This window comes from Heterocephalus glaber, unplaced genomic scaffold (genome assembly GCF_053883595.1).
Source record: "Heterocephalus glaber isolate CG9 unplaced genomic scaffold, H.glaber_assembly_v1.0 deba00001447, whole genome shotgun sequence".
Taxonomy (NCBI): Eukaryota; Metazoa; Chordata; class Mammalia; order Rodentia; family Bathyergidae; genus Heterocephalus; species Heterocephalus glaber.
The window spans coordinates 8,688,852-8,714,276 of NW_028258299.1; the positions used below are offsets into that span (position 1 = coordinate 8,688,852).

The 25,425-nt window shown below is 45.0% G+C and overlaps 1 protein-coding gene and 1 pseudogene across 1 annotated transcript; both read right to left on the minus strand.

Annotated features, from left to right (window-relative positions):
• Positions 1-6,589: 6,589 nt before the first annotated feature.
• LOC147827393 (PRAME family member 12-like) lies at positions 6,590-10,228 on the minus strand. Its single transcript, XM_087214492.1, has 3 exons — positions 9,845-10,228; positions 8,873-9,460; positions 6,590-7,620 (listed from the first exon to the last, which is right to left on the minus strand). The coding sequence occupies exons 1-3, from the start codon at positions 10,180-10,182 to the stop codon at positions 6,975-6,977; spliced, it is 1,572 nt and encodes a 523-aa protein (XP_087070618.1). The 5' UTR covers positions 10,183-10,228; the 3' UTR covers positions 6,590-6,974.
• A 12,536-nt stretch (positions 10,229-22,764) lies between these two features.
• LOC147827394 (TATA element modulatory factor pseudogene) lies at positions 22,765-25,366 on the minus strand (annotated as a pseudogene).
• Positions 25,367-25,425: the final 59 nt, after the last annotated feature.

Genomic DNA, 25,425 nt, shown 5'->3' on the forward strand with positions numbered 1-25,425 from the left:
CCATCCACAGCCCAGGACAAGGCCCTTCAGCATGGGGAGCAGTGTTGTCCCCATGCCACAGGGAGAAGGGTAGGTTTGGAAATTTCTGGTCAGGTCCCATTTCCAGGCACCTGGACTTACAGTGTTCAGAAGCAGTGAATCACCCCCATTTAACTATGCCATGGGAGGGTTGTGTGACCAGCAAATGGGGAAAACATGGCAAGGCTGCAGTGTTGACAATGGGACCAGGTCATCCATGTAGCTGGGCTATCCTGTGTGCTGTCAGGTGCTTACCAGCTTCTGCCCACTGCATCCCAGTAGTGTCCTTCTTTCAGCTCAGACACCCAAAAGTGTTTCAAGGTTTTGTCAAATGTCCCCCACCCCACTCTCCAGCTCAAGATTTCTGCCCATCTCCTTTGAGATGTCTTGGCCACACATCAGCTCTGTTAAGACCTGTGATGGTTTGGATGCCACACGAACTCCTTTATATTATTTTTTAAAGCCTATTTACATTATTTTTTCAACTCATATAATATGTATAAAAAGTATACCAAGTGCAGTGATGCACACCTGTAATCCCAGTTATGTGATCCCTGTACTCCCAGAAGGCTGAGGCAGGAGAATCCATGATCAAGGCCTGCCTGGACAATTTAACAAAACTTCCTTTCAAAATAAAAAATTAAGCTGAGTGGGCTGACGAAAAGCCTCTAATCCCAGCACTTGGGAGGGTGATGTAGGAGGATGGCTGTAAATTCCAGGCCAGCCTGGCCTACAAAGTGAAGCCCTACCTCAAGAGACCCAAATAAATGAATACAAGTAGAAAAGGACTGGGGATGCAGCTCAGTGGTAGTGTGCTTGCCTAGCATGTGTGAAGACCTGGGTTCATTTCCCAGTATCAAAAATTCTGCGTAGGGCCGGGGATTTAGGTCAGTGGTTTCGCCGCCTGCTGCACAAGCACAAGGGCCCGAGTTCGATCCCTGGTACCAAAAAAAAAAAAAAAAAAAATCCAAAAAATTCTGTGTAAAATGCTTTGTGAGGCTAAGGCAGAGGGATGGAAAATTCAAGCCTGTCCTGTACGATTTGGTGGCTTAGACCTTCCTCAAAATTAAAGATAGACATAAGGACCAGGGATTTAGCTCAATGGCGGAGCACTTGGTTAGCATGCAAGGGACTCTGGGTTCTATCTGCAGTACTAGAAAAATGAAAAAGTAGATCACTTAGCTAAATTGTAATTTTGTCCTGTGACTTAGTCAAGGCCTGTGCCTTGGTCCTGGATTGGACCAACGGGCTTACACAGGTGGATCAGCACACTGCATGGACACTGCCTAACTAGACTAATCTTTGAAATGTGTGGGGATCCTGATTATATAACATCTGCAGGCCTGTGATTGGTCTATGCATAGGGCCCTGATTGGTCCAAGTACAGTGAAGGGGCAGGGCTGAAACCTGGGAAACTTCTGGAAGGCTAGTCTAGGTGTTGGGGAGGTTAACAATGTCCTGGACTCCTCCCTTCCTGAGTTTAACCATGCCTGGGTACCTCTCTGCTTCTTCAAAAAGGCAGCAGCAGCAGCAGCTCCTGGAGTGGCAGAGTGAAAGGACAGCACACTGGCAGTGGAACTGCACTCCTGTAGGAGTGGATAGGAGGATGGTGCCCACAAGGGTGGATAGGAGGCAAATTTTCCCATTGCATTTGGGGGTGAAGGGAAGGCAGAAAAGCAAGGGAGAGGGGTGACAGTGGCTGGCCACACCCCATCCCCACCCCAGGGCAGGAGAGAGTGAGCCTTCTGTGTCACTTGCCTTAAGATGTTTGTTGGGCTGAGGACTTGGCTCTGTGGGGATGCACTTGCCTAGCATGCATGGGGCCCTGGGTTTGATCCTGTATGCCACACATGCACAAGCACGCATGCACTCACAAACACACAAATTATAGGCTCAGCAAGAGCACGATTCATGCTGAGTGTGCTTGAGGTTCCCGGTTAACATGCACATGACGTTTGTAGTAAATTTTAAAATAATAATAACAGTAAACCTGTAGGCTTGATGCAGAGTGTAAGGTAAATTTATTTTAGAATGTTCTGGGAGGCTGACCTCACTCACCAGCCACATGCATGGTTTAGTTACAATCAACCAGGGCAAGAGACAGTAGGCACTCTGCAGAATTAGAAATATACATTCATACTTATATTTTCAAAAGTTACTTTCAGTGACTCACTATGTAGCCAGGCTGGCCTCAAACTTGCAGCAAGCCTACTGCCTCAGGCTTCAGAGTGCTGGGATTATAGGTGTGTACTACCACACCTGGCCAAGATTTGCTTTTTAACATAATGCAGAATGTCAGGATTCCTCAAAGGCATTTTCTCAGAGGCTACCAAAAACAAAAACAAAAACAAAAAGGTTTAATAAATCCCTTCATTTTAAAGACTCCCTGCAGTCATGTGGCAAGTGAGGGGCAGGGCCAATTTTTTTTCTTTTTTTGGAATTGGTCTTCATATTGAGTTACAGCCCCAGTCTTGCTGTCTGTCCGTTTCCTTCCTTCCTATTTATTTATCTAGGACAGAGTCTTGCTGTATTGCTAAGTTGCCCAGGCTGAACTATATCCCTAGCCCTTAGGCATAGCTGCATCCCTTGGTGCTAAAATACAGAGGATCGCTAGCCTTTGTCAAATCGCTATCATATTGCCAGGTACTGTTACAAGGTTTGCATGTTTATAAGAGATAAACCCTAAAACAGCCCTATGCTCATGGTCTCCTAGGCCGAGCTCAGTGAGCCAGCATGACTATTGTATGTTTAGTCTATATATTTTATACAGTCTTTCGCTCTTCTGTATTTGCAAATGCCCATTTGCTGACTTCTCCACACAAACTTATTTCTAACCCCTAAATCAATACTGGTGGCATGACTGCCGTCAGTGTCTACACAACCGTTTGTTTTGGGGTTTTTTGGTACCGGGGATCAAACTTGGGACCTTGGGCTTGAGAGGCAGGTGGTGGAACCACTGAGCTAAATCCCAGGCCCACGACTGTTTTGATAATTAATATTCAGACAACTGCTCTAGTGCCCTCTCATGAATAAATTTAAAGAGTCATAGAATGAATGACAAATGATTACTTCCTGTACATTGCACATTTTTCTTAAAATGTGTATTTTCATTGCAAGGGGTTAAACCCAGAGCTTTGCGCATGCTAGGCAAGCCCTCTACCACGAACTACACTGCCAGCCCCTTCAAGTGTCTTCTTGAAACCCTGTCTCTGGCTTTGTTTTGTCTTTGGAGACAGGACCTTGCTATGCAGTTCACACCAGGCTGATCTTGAACTCTCCAGTCCCTGCTTCAGTCTCCTCAGTGTTGGGGATTTCAGATGAGCCTCTGAACCCAAATGGAGCTTTCAGGCATGGTGGGATACACCTGTGATAAAACTGCTTGGGAATCTGAGACAGGAGAATTGCTGAGTTTGAGCCCAACCTAGGCTAGTTAGTTCAAGGCCAGCATGAAATAGATAGTCAGATATTACTACCCAAAACAACAACAAAACCAAGGAGCTTGCGGTCAGAGGAGTGAATAAGTGAGTGAAAGTTAGGGTGGCTGGAAGCAGAGGGTGTCATGGAGTAGAGACACCCACTGGACCTGTACTTGAATACTCACATGGGGCATGTTCTGGAAACTGGGTCAGGGCCTGCAAAGGACAAGGAGCTGGAATGGACCCATGCCATACAGCTGGGCCACTGAGATCTCAACCTAAGTGAAAAGGTGGATATCTATCTATCTATCAATCTATCTACCTACCTATCAGCTATCAGTCTTTTCCTGTTTTTCTGCTGGTGGTGATTAACACAGGGTCTTTGCACTGAGGTATATCTCCAGTCCTTTTCGTGGTTTTTGCTTTGAGACAGGGTTTCAATAAGTTCCTACATTGCCTAGGCAGGTCAAAAATGTGAGATCTTGTTTCAGCCTCCCAGAAGTTGTGGAATCACTCCACCCCAGTTAGTTTTGTTTTTGTTTTTGGTAATTAAAAAAAATATGTATTCCTTATTTAATTCTAAAAAATGTATTTATTTGTTTGGTTTTTTGAGACAGGGTCTCACTATGCAGTTTAGGCTGGCCTTGAACTCACTAGGTGGTCAAGGCAGGCCTCAATCTCAATGCAATCCTACTGCCTTCAGTCTCCTAAGAACTGGGAGTATAGGCAGGCATGTGCCACTATGTTCTGGCAAGTACACGGACAAAACTTTTTTGTTTTGTTTTGGCTTTTTTTAGCTTTTTGAGACAGCATCTTATGTGATAGCCAACCCAACTCCATCTTGTGCCTCAATCCCATTTTGTACCTGTGCTTGAACAAAGCACCCAAAACCCCCACATCCTGCTTGGAAGTTAACTTGGTGCAGTTGCAGGATGTCTTGTAGCTCACCTAATGTGTGTGAAACTTCCTTGTAACCCCATTAACTTGGCATAATTCTGCTTGTGTAAGATTCCGCTTGCTCTCCCTTGAGCCCTACCCAACTGAAAGCATGATTTAAAAGGAGAAATCAAACTGCTTCCCATTGTGGAGGAACTGGGTGCCAGCCCACCTCAGCCTCCAGCTATAATAAACGGATTTGAATCTAGCAGAGTGTGGTGCATCTCTGTTTGAACTCACTCATCCATAACACTTGCTGTGTAGTTCAGGGTTGCCTTGGCCTTGCTATGTAGCCCAGGCTGGCCTCCAACTCAAGGCATTCCTATTGCCTCACTCTCCCAAGCGCTGAGACTACAGGTGTTCGCTACCATGCCCAGCCAGAACAAATATTTTAAGACCTACACTGAAGTGGAGAAGAAGTAACATGATTGGTAACCCAAGGTACCATTTGTAGAGCGGAAGAAGGAACCAGAGGCCTCAGTATGTATAAATGCATGGAAAGTCAGAGTGATCTGGAAGGAAGCCTAGGCTGGGCTGTCTGGAGAGGGCCCTGGGGAACAGAGGAGATGACTTCACCTGGATTACAGGACTGTTTACATTCGGAATATTGTGCTCCATGAGTTGGAGGAGAATGTATGGATAAAACCAAATCAAGTGTGTCCGCCTTTGTGAATTCTGGACTTCATGTCCACAGCATCACAAGCATTACATTTTCTACATCCTTCTTATTCACATCATTTTAGCCTGCTAATGTTCATTTACCCGGACTTGCCCTTTAGGGGCTCCAACTCGATGCTGGAGATTCCCAAACCACCTGTGGTCAGTCAGCAGTTACTGCCACTTGCCAGGTGCCATGCTTAGCTGTAGAGGAAAAGGTCATAGAGAGTATCCCTGCCCTTTATGGAACAATTGTAACAGGTGAGATTCTCACAGGACAAATACTGACATGTATCCCTAGTGCATGACCCAGCAATGGAACTCTGAGGTATTCATCCAAGAAAGTAGACCTCCACTCAGATGTTCCCAGCGGTTCTCTTCATCACTGCCAGTGTTTGGAATTGCCCAGCTGTCCTTTATTAGATGAATGGATAACTCTACTCTGCTGTCCTGACCATGGAATATCATCAAGCCATAAGAGCATATGGGCATCACAGGTGCAACCCCAAGTGAATGAACCTGGGGTCTGTGGACTTGACCATTCTGGAAACAGCCACACAAATCTTCAGGGATGTAACAGATGTTCCCAGAGAAGAAAACAAGAGGGAAGAGGGAGGGAGTGTAGCTCAATGGTTAACCACTGCCCTAGCATGTGTGAGGCCCCAGTTTCCATCCCAAGCCTGAAAAAAAAGGAAAGATCTGAAGAGTACCTTGTCATTTTGGTGCCACAAGATTCTGAAGCCTATCCCCATGGATAAGAGACAGTTCAATGCCTTTTTTCTCCAACAATTGAACATTACTGAGGTCCAAGTGGAACCAAGCTGGATGTGATGGTGCATGGCAATAAACCCAGCACTCTTGGAGGGTGAGAAAAGGGTTGCAGGTTCAAGCCTAGCCTGGACAATTTAGCTACTTAGTGAGACCCTGTCTCAAAAAATAAACTTGCAAATGGAAGAGGACTAAGAGATGGAAGGTGAGGGAAGTGGACATAAAAACAGTCAGGAAGTATTATGTACATATAGCAATGCCCCATGATGAATGTGATCACTAGATACTGCAATTATGTAAAAAAAAATTCAACAAATATAAAAAAATAGAAAGAGGCTGGAGTGATAGCTCAGTGTGAAGATCCTGAGTTCAATCCCCTATACTGGAAAAAAAAAAAAGCTTTACTACCAAAGATAAATGTAATTGTTACAGATGGCAAACATTTTAATAGAATAAAAATAATAAATGCATAAATATACTGGAAAATCAAGTCACTGGCTTATCATGAAAGAGTTTACATTGAGGGTCTGTGCGTTTATTTATTTTTGAAATAGTATCTCACTGTGTAGCCCAAGCAGTCCTCAAACTTGAGGTGATCCTCCTGCCTCAGCTCACTAGGTGCTAGGATTATGGGTGTGTTGTACCATACCTGGCAGTTCCCTTTATGGCCATTTCTTGACAGTCATTGATGTAGGACTCATTTCAGACATGCACGTGTCTTCATTACTACCTTTGTCACTGGTACACAATGGCCAACACTCACAATTTCAAAGAAAGATTTATTTTGTGTTAGAGCTCAGCTCATAGGTTGGCAAGGCAGAAGTGCACAGCAGCAGAGAAACAGCTCATGGCCTTGCTATGGAAAGCAGAGACAGATTAATGGAGGAGAGAGGGAGGTAGAGGCTTCTAGGCTACACCCTCAGTGTCCCACCTCCTCTGACCAGGCTTCACCTTCCAGCATCACAGTGAGCCTCATGCTCAGTGGACAAATCCACTGATGAGTATTATGCTCCCTTGATCCAGTCTCCTCCTCTTTTTTTTTGGTACCGGGGAATCGAACTGGGGTCCTTGCGCTTGCTCAGCAGGCAGCTAAACCACTGAGCTAAATCCTCAGCCTGATCCAGTCTCCTCCTGAAAGCCCCACCTGTGAGGGCAGGAAGCTTTGAGAGAACACCTAGATTAAAAAAATATGGTTACTGGGCTGGGGAAGCACAACCAATGGCGCCTAATGCTAGTTTGATCTTGATACTCCTCTGTGACTTCCCAGTTCCCATTGGGCTCCAGTCTATACAGTTGGCAAATCATGCACCAATCACAGGAGTAGGTGCAGATCCTGATGCTAAGAGATGGCCTTATGTCCTTCAGTACCTGTTCTAATTTAGCACAGACCTGGGGAAATTTCTCAGGATCCACAAACTTTGCTGGAATCTTGGACTCATAGCTTTCCAAGGGGGCAGGGTAGAGCCCCTTGGTTAACTGACTCAGTCCAGCACACAGGCGCAGCAGGACCTGGAGGATGCCCAGGGAAATGGGGTTCCCATAGCAACTAAAGGTCTTGAGCTGGGAGCAGCGGCTCAGTGCAGGCAAGATGGCAAGGAACTGGGCGTCTGTGATGTCACAGTGCTCTAGGACCAGGGTCTCCAGGGTGCAGGCCAATTTGTCTAGCAGAGCCTGGAGGGTCTCTGGGTTGAATGATTTCATTGAGAACTTCCTCAGACTCAGGGACTTCAGCTGGCTCGTGCTTGGACAGTGGGCCAGATGCTTTAGGTCAGACTCCTTCAGTGGACTTGAACTCAAGGAGAGGACCTCCAAGGGGGTCTGGCTCCTGTACAGAGAGAGAGAGAGGGAAAACTTAATTGCTATGAATTGGGGTGATGACTGGGTTTCATTGGGAAATGGCCTGAAGGGAGGAGAGTCAGTTTAGCGCTAAGGTTTCCTCACCATTGATGATCATCACCCGATGCTGTGTGTTGAAGGCACTGATAACTCAAGTCACCATCACTAGTGTGATTGGCTCAGTCCCCATCCTCTACAGGCCCCTGGGCTCATTGCCCAGCAGAAAACCACAGCTCTGTCCAGATGAGGCCATGGAGGGGACACGCAGGAAGAATGAATCCAAGCAAGATTGGCCACTTGGCCTGGAGTTGGCTCTGTGTCCTTAGCAAAGCCTGTGTCCCTGTTCTCAGCCCTAAACTCCTGCTCCTCACCCTGAGCTCCAGGCTCCTGCACTTTCCATGTGCTGATTGTCCTGCCTGGGGGACTGTTATGGCTTCTGTCTAGGTGTCCCTCAAAGCCTTATGCACGCAGCAGTGGGGATTAGGGAAGTGTCTAGATCATGGGTGTGGTAACTGGATCAGTCCAGTGATTGGTTTAGCATGGCTGTAGGTGATGTGATTACTGAAGAGAGAAGGGCCACCCTGGGTGTGAATGGCACTGAGCAATAGGCTTGTCGCCTGAATGGAATATAAAGGGAAAGAAGGAAGGCAGGCTTGCTGCTTCCTTCCTGCCCTCCAATGGAGTGTTTCTTCATTGCCATGCCTTGTAGCCAGCTGACTATGGACTGAAACCTTTATGAAGGGTGAGCTAAAATAAGCATTTCCTCCTTTAACTTGTGGGTGTTTGGTATTTTGTCCTAGTAATGACAAAGTAACTAAGACAACCACCCAGTAGACATTCCCATTGGAGGACACAGAGACTGGCTTGCTCCCCATCTCAGCTGCTAAGCACAATCACAGTTTCAATGTGCAGGTGTGAGGCCTGCCCCTACTTTAATGCTCTCTCTCCCCTCTTCTCAGAGCCTTAACATAGACGTGCTTCCTAAGGAAGAAATGACAGCTGCCCTCATTATGTTTGCTCCCCCACTGCTGGTTTCTGGGCATGGGGCCTGTGTCAGACCTCCTGTTCCAATTTAGTCCCAGCCTTCACGTGGGTGGTTATAGGAGAATTTGCCATGGTCTAGACAATGTTGTCTTTTCCACCTTCTCATATCTCCCACATTGCTGGCAGCTTGGCACCCTGATGCCCTCTTCATATTCACTGTCCCCTTGAATATGCAGGGGAGCTCACTACCCACTCACCTTAAGATCTTGTGCAGAGTTCCTTCCAGGAAGAAGACGTCATCTATATGAAGCTCCCGGAGACTTTGCATCTGTCCTAAGTGAAAAGCATAGAAGCGGGAATCCCGCTTGTTTTTCTGGGCTGAAGTATACACTTCTGGGCTCAGGCTACTGAAGTGAAATGTGCGAAGGTTCATCATCTTCTTGAGCAGAGGAACAAATGCTTTCATGCTTTCCCGACCCCAGTCACTGAACACGTCCAGCTCCTGGATAGAGTCCAGTTGCACAGCACGAAGAAGCTTCAGGATTGTAAAGACAGCTTTGGAATTGATCATCACCTTCTCACAGCACAGGTGTACTGAAGCTTTTCTCTTCCTGGCCCAGTTCAAGAGACAGAGTTGTAATTCATCGCGGGTGACACAAGACTTACTCCAGGCTTCAAAACAAAGGTGCATGAGGATTGTCAAGGTCGGCTTCTTCTTCCTCAACCCAGGCTTGCCTGTCTCCTTATTGCTGGCATCTTCTGAGTGGGCAGCCCTCATGGCTCTGGGCCCTACAGTCCAGAAGTCCCGGTGTACATCCCTCCAATCCAGCATCTGCAGTCTCCATCTGCTGTGAGAGAAACAGGAAGCGGTCTCAGACTTAAGATAAAGAAAGACCCAGTTTCCTACCTGTGCTTCTCTTCCACTTTCTTGGCAGCAGCTGAACTCCTACTTTTCCTGCCCTCCTTTTTCTACCCTTGTAATCCTATGCAGTTAATTTGACTTCTAATCCCTGTGAGAGGAGGCAGGTTCAGGTTCCTCCTGATTTCACTGCATCTCCCACTTGCAGGTTTCTCATCAGGAAACCCCTTCCCAGGTGGTATTCAGCAAAGGCCAAAAATTCTTCAACATCAAAATCTGCTCCCTCCTTCAGTCTCCCAGGTCCTTAACACCAACTCTCCCTTTCTGGGACTTCAGGACCCTCTTTCACATACACATGTATCACGCTCACCTGTGGTGAACCTTCTGGGACAGCTGCATGTCAAGTCCATCCAGTAGGGCTTGCAAGGTCTGTAGGTTTCTCTGTTGCAGTGCGACTTTCCCCAACGGGGTATATGGGGTCCTTGGTTCCCTCAAATCCATCAGGCTCCTCAAAGGGAGGCAGGGGAAAGGCCAGGCCTGCACCATCACCTTCAGGACCTCATTGTGTTCCCTCATGAAGGCCTCTATGAATATTTCATGGAAGATAAGGGTGGGCAGGTCATGCAGAGCACTGCTGGCTGTGGTCTCACTCTTCAGCAGGCTCTGCTTCGACAGCTTGTACAGAGTCAGTGGGCTCTGTGTAGTCATCCTGAGAAACCTGCAAGGAGAAGGATCCTGGGTCACATCCAGGAAGAGGCACACATTCAGGCCAAGCTCAAGAGCCCCCTTCTGACCCAATGAGACTAACTCAGGGGCCAAAGTCCTTGGTCTAGCTATGGAGGGAACCTTCACAGTTTACCCCAGTATTTGACTTAAGTGGCTCTGAACCACACCTCTGATCCTGCTGGCAGCATGACACCTCTACCCCATCCACTTCAAGCCACTAATGCTTTGAACTCCAGTCCCTGTGGGAAGTGGGTTCTGACTGTTGACAGCTCAGCCCCTTCTTGTTTGGGAGGTTTCTGATCTTTGCTCCAACATTGTAGAATAATAGCAGTGGAACTATCTTATGGCCCAAGCACCTTACCATCTTCATCCCACCCATGAGGTCACCCAGGAGATATTTGGGAGACTCCACAAAAGTGAGTTTGTTATTTTCATTTTAAGAAATTTAATAAGCCATTATAAAAGCCATGTATCATTGTTATAGAGCACGTGGAAGTTAGACAAGGAAAATGGTAACTCTGATATGGGGTGTTAAAACTCTTCCACGCATGACAACTTACCACTTTGTGATTGAGTGCAGGGGAGAAAATAGATCAAAACAAAGTCTCCCCCTTAAAAATTCTGCAGAGACTTGGACATGGTAGAACCTATCTATCATTCCCGCACTCTGGGAAGCAGAGGCAAGAGAATTCCAAGTTTAAGCCCAGCCTGTACAATTTAGTGAGTTAGAGAGAATGCCTTGAAGTGAAACCTAATGGAATAAAATATAGGTCTGGGGAGGTAGGTCAGTAGGAAGATTCTAGTTTAAAGCCCAGTACCACATAAAACAAATGCAAGAAAAACAGCCAGGTATGGTGGTGCACACCTGTAATCCCAGCACTCCACAAAGGCAGGAGGATCACTGTGAGTTTGAGGCCAACCTGAGCTACATAGTGAGTTCAAAGCCAGCCTGAACTACATTGAGAGACAGTGCCTTAAAAAAACCCCAACAAACCAACAACAACAAAAAACCCCATACACAACAACAACCGCAAGAAATTCCTGTGTAAAATATTATATATTGCTTTTTTAAGAATTGGTGTCCAGTACTATGTGTTGAATATGGCTTTTGCTCAAAGTGACAGCTTCACTACTTTTTTTTTTGGCATTTAAAAACTTTTGAGTCAGAATCTCACTAAGTTGTGAACACTGGTCTTGAATTTGAAATTCTCCTGCCTCAGCCTCCAAAGTAGATGATATTTCAGACATGGGTAAACATTCCTGGCTATATGGAATGTTTTTATTTATTTGTTTGTTTATTTGGTGCTGGGAGTCAAACACAGGACCTTGGGCTTGTGAGGCAGGTGGTGGCAACACTGAGCTAAATCCCCAGCTCTATATAGAATGTTTTAAAGCTCCCTTTTTAATTCATTTTTTTTTTTGAGGCTAGGTCTCAATATATAGTTCACACTGGCCTCAAACTTGCTTTGATACTACTACCTCAACCTCTGGAGTGGTGGGATTGCAACACGTGCCACCTCACCAGGCTTTGCTTTTAATTATTTTGTTGATGGGGACTGAAGTCAGGGGAAAGCCCAGGAGAGGCAAGGGCTCTAGCTAAAATCACAAGCCAACATCCATGAACTATCATTTAGCAAATACAAACTCAGAATTTCAATTGTGAAAAAATAAACTTTGATGCAAATGCCTGTAATCCTAGCACTCTGGGAGGCTGAGGCCAGAGAATCCAAAAATTCAAATTCAAGGCAAACTGGGCAATTCAGTGACTTAGCAAGATCATGTCTTAAAAGGTCTGGTGATGCAATTCAGTGCTGCAGTGGAGAGAAGGAGAGATAGTATGATGGAGGGAAAGATACATAGAGGGAGGAAGGGGGAGAGAGAAGAAACTTGTAACTGGATGAGGTGGTACAAGCCTCTGGTCTCAGCCCATGGAGACTGACAAATGATGAAGAGTTCAAAGTCAGCCTAGCTGAGTTAGGAGACCCTGTCTCAGCTAAGTTAGGAGACCCTGTCTCAAAACAAAAACAGTAACAATAGGGTGTCAGGACATGTTAGCTCTGTCGTATCTCATACCTGCCTTCAGTCATCGGTACTGAAAGAAAATAACTTATTCTCTCTTCCATTTGCTGTGAAAGGTTCAAACCTAGAGACCCTGGCATTCTCATTCAGAGCTCTGTCATGGAGCAACATCCTGAGGGCTGCTGTTAAAACACTACAAGAGAAGCCTTGAGTGGTGGGGAAGCCTCTGAAACCAGCACTGGGGAAGCTGAGACACCAGAAGTTCTAGGACAGGCCTACATAGTGAATTCAAGGCCAGCCTGAACTGCATAGTGACAATCTGTGTCAGTAAGTAAATAAGTAAATAAAATAAAATCAGGCCAGGTTTAGAAACCCACTCCTGTAATCTCAGCATTTTCACAAACTAAGGCAGGACTTCCACCTTGCAGCCCATCCTGGTTGACTTAGTGAGACCCTAGCTCAAAATACAAAATAAAATAAAAATAATAGAAGATGTAGCACAGCATGAAGACACTCAGCACAAAAATGAGATAAAAAATTTCTGCCATTCAGTCTGGTTTAATCCAGAGTGGCCTTGACCCTCCCATTCCTGTTTCTGCATCACAAGAAATTAACATGACCTGCTGAGGTTTGAAGAGATGGCTTTCATTTAAATATGAGTCTTTAAAAAAGTTATGAAAATGAGAAAGCCAGACATGGTAACATGCCTGTAATCCCAGCACTCATGGTAACACACGCCTGTAATCCCAGCACTCAGGGGGATGAGACAGGAGGATCACTGTAAGTTTGAGGCCAGCCTGGGCTATAAAGTGAGACCCTGTCTCAAAAAAAAAGTTATGAAATGACATGAAACAATGCACCAACCACGATAGAAGGGATGAAGGCAAATTTGCATAGTTAGAATCAAAACAAAAATTTAACTCTGGCTCAGTAGATCCAGCCTTAGTCCCAGTGATGGGCTGAGCCAGGAGAATCAGGACTATAAATACACTCTGGGCTACATACTGAGTTGAAATCTGGTTGGACCTGGGGTCAAAAAAAAAACTATAACAAGTACAAAATCCCAAACCTATCCATCTGAAGAGACAGAAGTCACAGAATCCTCCCTGCCACCTTGGACCTCTGTCCTCACAGGACACTGGCTGAGGGTGGGCAGGAGAAGCGTCCTCATGGAAGGCAGTGACTCACCAGGTAGAGACTGGGATGACAGGGCTCTGGGATCCTGGCGGGACCAGGCGCTGACTGGAAGCTCCAGGACTGAGCATCTCCTCAGCTCCTCTCCTGCTTTTATCCCCCCTGTTAGCTACACCTTACCTTTCCAGCTCCTCCCTTCCTGTCATGCTCTGATCCCTGAGGGTTTCTCCTGCTCCACCCAGTTAATACTCTTGGGATTTGGGTTTTTCTGCCTGTTGATTAGTATTAACAAATCTCTAGGCAGGAGCTGAGAAGAATTTAGGAGAGAGTAAAAGTCAGGGATTTAGTCATTGATTCACTCTACAAACACCAATTCATTGTTACTAACATGTGGCAGTCACAGGTGAGAGTGTGAAACAGGAAAGGAATTAATCTGTTCCTGATTTAGGCAGGAATCGTCCCATATTTTCACTCTGTTCCAGAGTTAAAACCACTCAACAGTATCAAGGTGCTGTGGCCCAAGGCTGAAATTCCAGATTCTTTGGAAGCTGAGACAGGATAATCACTTGGATGCAGGACTTTGGGTCTAGCTGTGCAACAAAGAAAGGCTACACCTCAAAAAAACAAATGGAGCAGGGCATGATGGCCTATACCTGTAATCCAAGTGCTCTGGGAGGCTGAGGCAGGATAATGACAAGTTCAAGTCCAGCCTGGGCAATTTAGTGACTCTCTCTCTCTCTCTCTCTGTCTTTTTTAATTGGAGAGTACTTTAATAGCCTACAGATCGAGGCAGTTTTATTGCTGTGGTACCTCCAATCATTTTATAGTAATTCTGAGTCATTTTGTAGTAAAAGAAGAGACAGAGGAAAATAATTTCACTATACAGCAAAACACATGAGCTTTCATTCCTACATGGGGATTTTCCCCATCTGTCCAGTTTGTGCCCAGAACAAAAGAGAGCTACTATATTTCACTCCTTTTTCCTGTTCAAGTTGCTTCAAATACTAACTGGGAAATTAGGACTGACTCGTGGCAAAGGAAAAGCAAAAACTTCGGTTTCCTGGCAGAGTTTTAAAACATGAGTGCACTCACTCCTTTCTCTACAAGGCCAGGCTTGGTCACTGCTGTCACCTTTGCCCACAGAGCACCCTTCCACGGACTGCAGAGGACAGCGGACCCCAAATGCCTTCTCTGTCCCAACAATATCGCTTTTCGTTTCCTAAGTGTGACCGAAGGTCTCGGAAGCAAGGTGACGTCGGGGCGGGAAGGTGACCAGAGCTCCTTGATTATCCTCACAGCCCCCAGGACTCAGCTGACAGAGGATTCCCGGAGCTCTAATCTGAGACAACCGGGTCCTGTCCCGAAGCCATGTGCGCTTAGTGGCGAGACTTGAACACATCCCTCTTTAGCAAGCAATAGATTGGATCTAACATTGCTGAGAGGAGAGTCAGAGACAGCGTGTGTTCGAGGGAGGATGCAGGCTGGCTCTGGGGTCTGGGCCCAGCCTTCACCCCTGTTTCTAAGAGCTGTCCAGAAAACACGGAGAGGCTATCTGCTCTAATTTTCAAAACAAATCTCTTATCCTGCTCCACCAGGACCCTGTTTTCTTCCCACGTATCTACAGATACAAGCCCGTTACAGACCTATCTGGCTAATAATTTACTGAACATTTAAAATCCCAGAGAGGTGGATGTCACTGCTTCTGAAAGGCTTGAGATGGAGAAGTGTAAGGACCGCAGCTCCCCACCGTGCCCTGGGCAGAGAAATGGCCATCATGGCCGGGTGCCTGGCTAGGCGTCCAGGACTGCTGGAAATCCCTTTATTGCTCTTTCAATGGTATACAATGCTGTATTTGCAAACACAGCTGAATCATCTCGATCAAGGCCACGTTAAAAATTTCATTACAAAATATTAATTATGGAGTTTTAAACTACTCACTCAATTAGCAAAAAAAACCAAAACCCTGGTGCTTCTGGGGTGGGGTGGGTGGGGTCCCAAGCAATTTTCCTGGCTCTGCCCCTGAGCAAGGCCTCCTCTCCAAGGCCTCACCCAGCAGCCAGACCTGACAGGAAGAGGTGCCTCAGCCTCAATCCCCCTGCGACCACGGGTTTCCAGAGGGCTCAGCCTGGGCACAGGAAGCTGGGAAGTAAAATCAGCCAAAGGAGCTCAACAGCATGGATCTCATGAATGGCAAAGGGGATCCACCGCTATTTTGTGCTTTTTACAGGAAGTGGCTACAAATGAGCGGAAATGGCCTACAGGAGGGGCTGGGCTGAGGGACGAGTTCGCAGCCACCTGTGCCTGGGTCTCCACAGACAGCCCCACGCCTGTCACCATGCCTAATCCTCCTGCCTCAGCACCACTAGGCCTGGCGAGCCCCAGGCCTGACCACTCTTTTCTTTTCCTTTTACAGCAGTTTCTCCCATTTGAAGTGCCAAGGAATTCGACCTCTGGCTCAGGGGCTTTCCTGCTGGCTTGTCTGTCCCCGGGGAGCACAGAGTCCTTGGTGCTGATCTCAGTTCCAGTCACACAGCCCAGGCCAGCTGAAGACCCTCTCTTAAAAATAAAGAAACGGCTGGGAATGTAGGTCAGTCCAAAAACTCTTTGTTCAATCACCAGTACTGAAAATTAAAAAAAAAAACAAAGAAACCCACCACACAGACATGCAGGCATCTCTATATATCGATGTACACTGAGGCAGCATGTAAGCTCCACTCTCTTGTGACTCTAGGAGATAATCAGTTATTTTTGACCCAGGGCCTTCCACGTGCTGGTCCAGCCCTCTACACTGAGCTGCACCCTCACTTGAATTATTGGGAAAATATCATTGCTTCTCGGAAACGAAGACATATAAACCCTTGTACCTTTGAATCCACAAAAAATGCTTTTCAGTACAGGAAAATGAGACTCCATATTTTAGTGTCTTCATGGGCACCTGAAGTTGTTGGATTACCAGCAATCCCCGGTTGTTCTCCCTGGCTCTAGCTTACCACCACAGTGGCTTGGAAGACACAAATATGCCTTCTTTATCAATTTTTTTTTATTTCACTTCATGTTTTAAAAATCATTTTCTCTTTAGCATTTCTTGGTGTGGAAGACTAAACTCCTAGATCTGTAGGAAAATTTCTTTGGTTTGGTTTTGAAAATTGGAAAAAAAATCAAATTGAGATCTTTAATTTGTTTGCAATTTTCTTTCTTTCTTTCTTTCTTTCTTTCATTTTTCTTTCTTTCTTTTTTGAGACTGGGTCTTGCTTTATAATTCAGGCTGGCTTTGAACTCACTATGTAACCCAGGCTGACCTCAAACTCTTGACAATCTTCCTGCCTCTGCCTCCCAAGTGCTGGGATTACAGGTGTGCCCCACCACACCCTGACCTTTATTTTGTTTTTAAGAATTTCTTTAGCTAGGCCTGGTGGCCTGCAACTCCAATCCCAGAACTCTAGGAGGCTGAGGCCCCTAGAGTGGAAACCTAGCTTGGATGACTTATTCACTTAGCAAGACTTTGTCTCAAAATAAAAAAAGAAGTGTTGGGGGCCTGGGGCTGTAGGTCCACACAAGGCTTCTGGAGTCAGGCTCTAGTCCGGGAACAAACAACAAATGAGACACAAAACTAATAGGGTGGAATGCAGCTAAGTGGTGGCCGTTCCTTGTGTTCAAACCTTAGTTGGACCCACATAATGAAAAAGAAGAGTTCATTTGAGAAAGAATCAGCAATTCATGAGCTGAGGACCCCAGACTGCTCCCAGGGCAGTGTTCTGAGGAGGAGCTGTGGGGGAAAAGAATTTGTTGATTGGTTGCAGTTAAGTAAGTGTCTGACTTAGGCACATTCGGGCTGCCAACTTTCACAGAAATGAACGGACCTTGCATTTGGTTTCTTATGCTTTGCATTGTATATTTGTGTCAAGGTGTATGAAATTCACTTCATCAAAGTTACAAATGAATCAGACTTACAATCTTTCTCCTGCAGTAGATCTCATTCATGAATTGGGGACTCACTGTGTATACTTCTTCTTCATCCCTTCTGTCCTTCATTTTCTTCTTTCCTTTCCCTACCTTTCCCTCTCCTCTCCTCTCCTGTCCTCTGCTCTCCTCTTCTTCACCTCCTCCCTCACTCCTGCCTTCTTTTCTTTCCTCCTTCCTTCTTTCATTCCTTCTTCCTTTTCACTACTAGCTATGGAACCGTCTAACACTCTTAATACTGAACTTCTGCCCAAATCTATTTTATTTTTAGACACATCTTTTAATTGCCCAAGTTTGTATTCAAGACGTGATCATCCTGCCTCAGCCTACAGGGTGCTGGGATAACAGTTGTGAGGCACTGGGCTGGGCCAAAACCTTCCTTCTCCTTGATTACCCGGTTGGAAACTTACTAGGACCACAATTGCCTATTAGCTCACTGCTTGTGAAAACCACAGTTTAAGTTTGTTTCTGCCTAATGTGAGTGTTTGTCAGCAATGAGGCAAGTTCAGCTGCCTATGGTCACAGTTTTAAAAAGGTTACAGGAATTTATAAGACTCGATTGTTTTTGGTTTCATGGATATTTCAAGTTTCACCTCCAGTTTATTTCTACCTGATGCTTCCCCTCCTCCCAGTGACATGGCCTTCCTTCCCACTACTGCAGTCCTGAGAGGAAACAGACGCAGTGATCAGCAGCAGGTGCTCTGGCCTTCAAAGGTCCCAGGCAACCTCCATAGTCACAAGGGGGATGGAGTCCCTTAGCTGTGGGGACCTGATGGAGCATTTTCTTCTACTGGGCTCCTGGGAAGCATCCTTATAGCATCGAGGGAGGACGAGTCTGGAGGACACAGTGGCTATGAGGAGAGTCACAGGAAAGGGCTCCAAAATGGCCAGGAGCAATGATTCCTGGGAGCCCAGAGTGAACTACTAAACATAAACCTGTAGAGGCTCACATTTGTTCACCACTGTTGTTTAAAGTGTGGGTGACAAAGCTTGATTTGTTAACAGAAAATCACCTCTGTGTTGTTTTTTTGAGACAAGGTCTCATTAAGTAATTCAGACTGGTCCTGAACTCAGTGATCCTCCTGCCTCAGCTTCCTGAGTGCTGGGATTATGGGTGTTTGCCATTACGCCTGACAAAAAAAAAAAATCATACTTCTTCCAAAGCCAGGCCAAATGTCCTCCATCAGGCAGCAAAAGTACAGTGAAGCTTTTTATTTTTAAGGAGCACTGAGCCCAACTTTCCCATCTCAGACTGTGCTGCTAGAACAGAATAGAAAATATCATGAGGGCTGGACATCAGAGACTTTGGACACACAGTCACCAATGAGGGCCTGAGGGAGCTGGGTGTGGTGCTGCCACCTGTAATCCCAGCATGGGGGAAGCTGATGACCCAGGAAGGCAAGTTGGACACTAGTCCTGGCACTTAGTAACTTAGGGAGACTCTGTCTCCAGATAAAAAACAAAATGCATATTTATAATATGTGATAAAGGCTGGGTGTGGTGGTTCATACCTGTAATCCCAGCACTCAAGAGGCTGAGGCAGGAGGATCGAAGGAAGTCTGAGGCCAACCAGGGATACACAGTGAGTTCAACACCAGCTTGACCTAAATAGTGAGACCCTGTCTCAAAACCACCCACCCCCCAAAAGAAAACAATTGTGAGAAAGTAAAATGTCTTTTCATATATGAAAAAAAATTAAGTCTTGAAAAATCAGCAGCACGAAAATAATAAAATCTCTATGAGCCGGGGATTTAGCTCAGTGATTTCACCGCCTGCTGCGCAAGGGCAAGGACCCAAGTTCGATCCCAGGTACCCAAAAAAAAAAAAAAATCTCTATGAATAAAATTAAGCAATCATTCTTCTTAAGACTGCATTCTGAATACTGTATTACAAAAAGAATGTGCTGGGGGGTAGTGCATGCCAGAAATTGAGCACTCAGGGAGGCTGAGGCAGGAGGACTGTGAATTTGAGGCAAACTTAGATAATTTAGTGACTTAGATAGACACTGGCTCAATATTTAATAGGGCTGGGGATGTTTCTCACGAAGGAAGATCCTGCTTTCAACCCCCAGTACCACAAAGGGAAAAAATGAAGGTATATTGCAGATGAGGATTGCGGACAACAGAGAAAGCTAAATTAAAGCATAGGAATCCCCTTAAGCGTTAAGTAAAAATTATCCAAAAATATCTACCATGGGTCAATTTACACCTTTTTCTGTTTCAGGGTTTTAATAATTTGTTTCTTTTTAAAATCGGGCCTTTAATGAGCTTGGAATATGAATGGAAAAAAGGTCAATGCAGTGGAACTTGAGTTATTCAGTGAAAGATCCCCAACCTGCAGCACAGTCTCAAAATCATAAATCAGCAAGATATGCCGATTGCTGAACTAGTATCCTGCTTTCTCTATCATATCCAATTTGAGTTTTATGGGGTTTTTTATTTTGTTTTTTTGTTTTTAGAGGCAGGGTCTCCCTTTGTAGTTCAGGCTGGCCCTGAACTCACTATATAGCCCAGGCTGGCCTTGAACTCATGGCAATCCTCCTACCTCAGCCTCCCTAGTGCTGGGATTACAGGCATGTGCCACCATGCTCAGCTCATCTAATTTGAGGTTTTAATATAAGCCTCATAAAAATACAATATATGCACAAATTGTTTTATATATATCTTTAAGGATCCACTTTTTAAAAAAATATTTGTGCAATTTGTGTGTGTGTGTGTGTGTGTGTGTGTGTGTGTGTTGGGATAGGTTATGCTCTGGAGTCCAGGCGGCCCCCAATTTTCCATTCTCCTCCCTCTGCCTCCTGAATGGTGGGATTCAGGCCTGGATGGCCTTGCCTGGCTGTGATCATTAAATTTATTTATCACTGAAGAAGAAAGCTGAGAATGGAGCCTCAGATCCTCCACTCATTCATTCTTCAGGAAGTGGTGATGTAGGGCCTCTAACTACACAGATACATCACCTGGTTCAGGTCTGCATTTCCAGCTGGGAGCCTCCTCAGACAAAGTTGAGGATGACATTGCAGGTTCTGAATGGTGGCAGAACCACTACATTTCTTTCCTGACTTTGTGTTGCAGAAATTGCCTGCTCCAGCACTGTGACCAAGTTGGAGGCAAGATTGGGTTAGGGGCTGAAAGTCTATGAGAAATGCAAGATTGGCTCAAGGATTGAAAATCCATCAAGAAGGCAAAATTTGTTTAACAGCTGAAAATTTAACTGGAATGCAAAATATGGTTTGATATCTCAAAAACCATGTAATTGACAAAAATCAAAGTAATTCACTGTACTCAAAGGAATAAATACTAAGGAAGCAAAAGACCTCTACACTGAGAACTACAGCATTCTGAAAAAAGAGATCAAAGAGGATATAAGAAAATGGAAAGAAATCCCCTGTTCCTGGTTAGGAAGAACCAGAATAGTGAAAATGGCCATACTTGCAAAACTGCTATACAGATTCAATGCAATCCCGATTGAAATCCCAACAGTATATTTCACAGAACTAGAGAAAACAATCCAAAAATTCATTTGGAACCAGAAGAGACCTGGAATAGCTAAAGCAATTCTAGGCAACAGAGACATGGCTGGGGGCATCACAATCCCCAACTTGAAACTATACTACAAAGCCACTGTGATAAAAACAGCATGGTACTGGCAAAGAAACAGACCCAAGGATTAATGGAATAGATTAGAAGATGCAGAAACAACTCCAGACATACTCAGCTACCTCATCTTTGACAAAGGAGCCAACCATTCTCACTGGAGGAAAGATAGCCTCTTTAATAAATGGTGTTGTAAAAACTAGATATCAACTTGCCAAAGATTAAAACTAGACCCATATCTTTCACCATGTACTAAACTAAAATTGAAGTGGATTAAAGATTTAAATATTAAAAGAGAAACACTAAACTTGCTGGAGGATAAGTTAGGTAGAACTCTTGAAGACACTGGCATAGGGAAAGACTTTATGAACAAATCCTTAGTAGCAGGGTAACTAGCACAAAAATTTAACAACTGGGATCTCATCTTAGTAAAAAGCTTCTGCACTGCAAAAGAAACCACCAACAGAGCTAAGAGACAACCTACATTCTGGGAAAAAATTTTTACCAGCTGTTCCTCAGACAAATGTCTACTATCTAGAATATATAAAGAAATCAAAAAATATCAGACCCCCAAATATAAAGACCCAATTCAAAAATGGGGATCTGAAATGAACAGCCATTTCTTAGACAAAGAACTAAAAGCAGCAAATAAACATGAAAAAATGTTCAGCATCATTGGTCATTCGAGAGACGCAGATGAAAACAACACTGAGATTCCACCTCACCCCAGGAAGAATGGCTGTTATAAAGAAATCATCCAATAACAAATGCCGGTTAGGTTGTGGGGAGAAAGGAACCCCACTGCTGGTGGGAGTGTAGACTGGTGCAACTACTGTGGAAATCAATGTGGAGATACCTCAAAAAACTAGGATTAGAAGTCCCATTTGACCCAGCTATTCCTCTGCTAGGGATCTTCCCAAAAGAATTAAAAGAATCTTACCACAGTGATATATGTGCACCCATGTTGATAGCAGCACAGTTTTTAATAGCTAAAACTTGGAAACAGCCCCATTGCCCATTAACTGGAGACTGGATAAAGAAGATGTGGGTTTTTTTTTTAATTAAATGGAGTACTACTCAGCCATAAAGAATAAGAAACTAGAGACATTTATAGCTAAGTGGATGCACATTGAGGCCATACTCTTAAATGAAATAAATAGGACACACATGTAAAAAAAAAAGGAATAAATGCTCCCAGAAAAGGAATAGATGCCAAAAAATAAAGTAACACATGATCATCTCTATTGATATATAAAAACTATTTGAGAAAATTAAATTACCCCTGCATGGTATGGTACTATTCATGAAAAATAATTCCTATCTTCTAGTAAGATATAAGGAATTTTAGCTGGGCTCAGTGGTGCAGGTGTATACTGCCAGGACATGGCAGGCTAAGGGAGGAGCTTTAGAAATTTGAGTTCAGCATGGGCCATATAGCAACTTCAATAGTCAATTTTTAATTTTCAGTACAGAGGACTGAACCCAACCTGTTCTCACTGAGCTACCTCCCTGGCCCTGCTAAAAGTTTTTGTTTGTTTTGAGACAGGTTCTCACTATGTGTTCCAGGCTGGCCTTGAATGCATTATGTAGCCAAACTTAGCTTAAAACTCACAACTGCTGCCTCAGCTTCCCAAGAGGTGGCATTAGAGCTGTGCCCTACCACATCTGGCTACATTTTTATTTTGAGACAAGGCCTGGTGAAGTATCTCAGGTTGGGCAAGAAATTGCCATCCTCCTTCCTTATTTGCTTCAAAGTGCTGGGATTACAAGTTGAGTGCCACCGTGCCAATTCTACTATAATTTTATTTTTTTATTAAAGGAAGTAAAAATTTTCACTATCCAATTATGCCTGCATAATTTTTCTTGGATAGGTACCAAAAGATACCAAAAATGTGTTCACAATTGTGGAATATATGTAAAGTAAATTTGTAAGTCAAAAGATTTTTTTAATGTTTGAATTATTCACTCTTTAAATTTCAGATAGTGTCACTGTGACTTCTACTTCTCCTTTTCTTTTTTTGGTACTGGGGATCGAACTCAGGACCTTGCGCTTTCGAGACAGGCATCCATCTGCATCACTGAGCTAAATCCCTGGCCCTTTTATTGCTTGTTGAATGATAATGGCTTTCTTCCTCTCTTGTTCAACTTTCACTTTTTCCAATCCTAATTGACTACTCAACAATGTCTTTTTTTTTCCTTGTCTCTTCAAGTGTTATTATATATCAATCTTTTAGGTTTTCTGATTCAAGTTGGTACCAGTTATTTTCATCCTCCAGTTTTCTTAGCTTATTTTTCTCTGATTCTAGATGGGCCAGAAGTCTACTGTTTTCCTGTCTGAAGAGAGAATTCTGCGATTCCACAAAAGACATTTGGATTTTGTTGGCAAGGAGTTCTTCTCTAGCTGCATGTTTTCTTTCAATTGCTGCTGCCAGCAAGGTCTGGGACTCACCAGGCCTATCAAAAAGATTCTTCTTGCAGGGGATTTAGCTCAGTGGTTCCACCGTACCAACAAAAACAACCACAAAAGATTCTTCTCCAGCTTCTCCCATGATGATGTCTGGGACCCTAGGGTTGCTTGAAAATTTTCTATTTGTCTAAGCAGTGGCCCTGTTGTTGATGAAATGCTTTGACTCAGTTCTTGATGTGGATTTTCTGCTTTCTGGAGTCTCTGCCAAAGTTCACTGATCTCATGTCATAAATAATCCTCTCTTCTAGCAGCTGCTTGTTCTGCATGTTGCAGTGCTAGTCTTAGGTCCCCTACTTGAATTGCTGATGTTTCTTGCTGCGGATGGGCTTCTTCTCAGGCTTCCTCTAGTGCTGGAGAAAGTTCTTTAGCTTTCATCTCATGACTCAGAGCTGTTTCCTGTGCCTCACTATCCTTTGCAGCAATGGGCTTGTAAAAAAAATACTAAGTTCTTTGTATGCCACATCCAAGGCAGCCTGAATACTTTGGTTCTTTTCTTCATGTTCATCCCTGTCTCCCTGAAGTCATCCAGGATCTTTCTCTTAATGTTCTACTACAGAATTTAGGTTTTTACTATTTTCTCTATGTCGTTTCTCAACCTCTTCTTTGCCATCAAGGACCTGTTTTAAATGCTGTAACTCCTCTTCTAGCTCTTTAGCTTATTTGTTCAGTCTTACAATAATATTTTCATTGTCTTTGTCTTTAGTTCTCAATTTCTTTTTTTTTAATACAAACAGGACTACTTTTATTTATTGGTAAACATAAGATGGCTAACCCAGTATCTTCCGAAAGCCTGCTGCACCAGCACACACATTCACAACATCAACTGCTGGGATCACAGCACCAGGAACACGCAAAACAGAAAGAAGACAAAGTGGCTGGGAGTAAGGTGTTCACTGATTTAAACTTTGGGATTGAAGTAGCTGGTAAAAAGAAAGGCACCAAATTGGGGTTTGGAGAGACCTGGCAGCTGGGAACAAAGCTCGTCAGCCAGACACTCCACTTCTCTAATAGCTCGTGGGGCCCTTGGGTCCCTGGCAAGGGTTTAGAAGAGCTTCTAAGGCAGAAGTGCCTGGCAGGAAAGAAGAGGCAGAACTTCGAGGTTGTTGGCCCCTTGGGGAGGGTGGCAGCCAGGGGTCCGAGTGCAGCAGAGCACTGTCCTTCCTGAGCCAACCACTGCAGGCAATGTGGCCCCTGTGTGCCAGACCTGGAGGCTGCGTTTGGGCCCACAGCATGGTCCCTGACATGGATTGTCCCCAGAGACACACTGTTGAGGTCATTTTGGCTACACAGAGGCCTTCTCTTCCTGTTTGGTGTGAGGGTGAGTTACTGGGGAGCCCCGCAGCCTTGTAGGCCCCCAGAAACCAGGGCCCCTCTCCACTGGGGCTGCTTTTAGAAAGGGCAGTGACTCCACAAAAGGCAGCCAGAGTTAAGAATCCCACAGCTGTGGAGTGACCAACGGAAGCAGTTCCAGATGCCCTCTACCCTCAACTTCTTTTTGGCATCACACTTATTGACTGGACTGGCTGGCACTGCCACCTCCTGGTCACGTCTGCCCCAAGCTCTCAGGACAGATGTGGCCACCTGCGTGCAGGGCAGGGAGAAGGTGGTTGAATCTTGAGTGTCCCCTAGGAGGGGAGTGAACAGGGTCCCAAGGCGAAAGCTGAAAGATCTCAGCCCTTGGCCAGGCAGCCTGCCTGAACTCAAATGGTATGGTGACATTTCTTCTCAGCTGGGAAGGAGCAGACATGGAGCCCCCAAAGGTGGGGGTGGGGGGGATTGTCAAGAAAAGCAGCCCCAAGCAACCGCCTATCCACCAGGGGGCGTCATCCTGGGCCTGGAGCAAATGCCTGCACTCTGGTCCTCTTGTGGCTGGAGGGGGAGAGTTTGGGCACAAGAGCGAGGCTGGTTCCTTGTCACCAGAAGATAAAATTCCAGCTTATGGAGAGAGGCTTACATGTCACAGGCTTACCTCATACCCAAGCTCCTCCATTGCTGGCCCAGAATTCACCCCAAGTCCAGGGCTTTAGCCCCAGAACTAGGATACACCGT

Bases quoted from the DNA above. Each gene is read 5' to 3' on its own strand.
- LOC147827393 (XM_087214492.1), bottom strand. From the start codon at position 10,182: ATGACTACACAGAGCCCACTGACTCTGTACAAGCTGTCGAAGCAGAGC. The intron at 9,461-9,844 runs GTGAGCGTGATA...CTCTCACAGCAG, and splicing joins TCCCAGAAGGTTCACCACAG to ATGGAGACTGCAGATGCTGG. The intron at 7,621-8,872 runs GTGAGTGGGTAG...CTCTCTGTACAG, and splicing joins ACTCTGCACAAGATCTTAAG to GAGCCAGACCCCCTTGGAGG.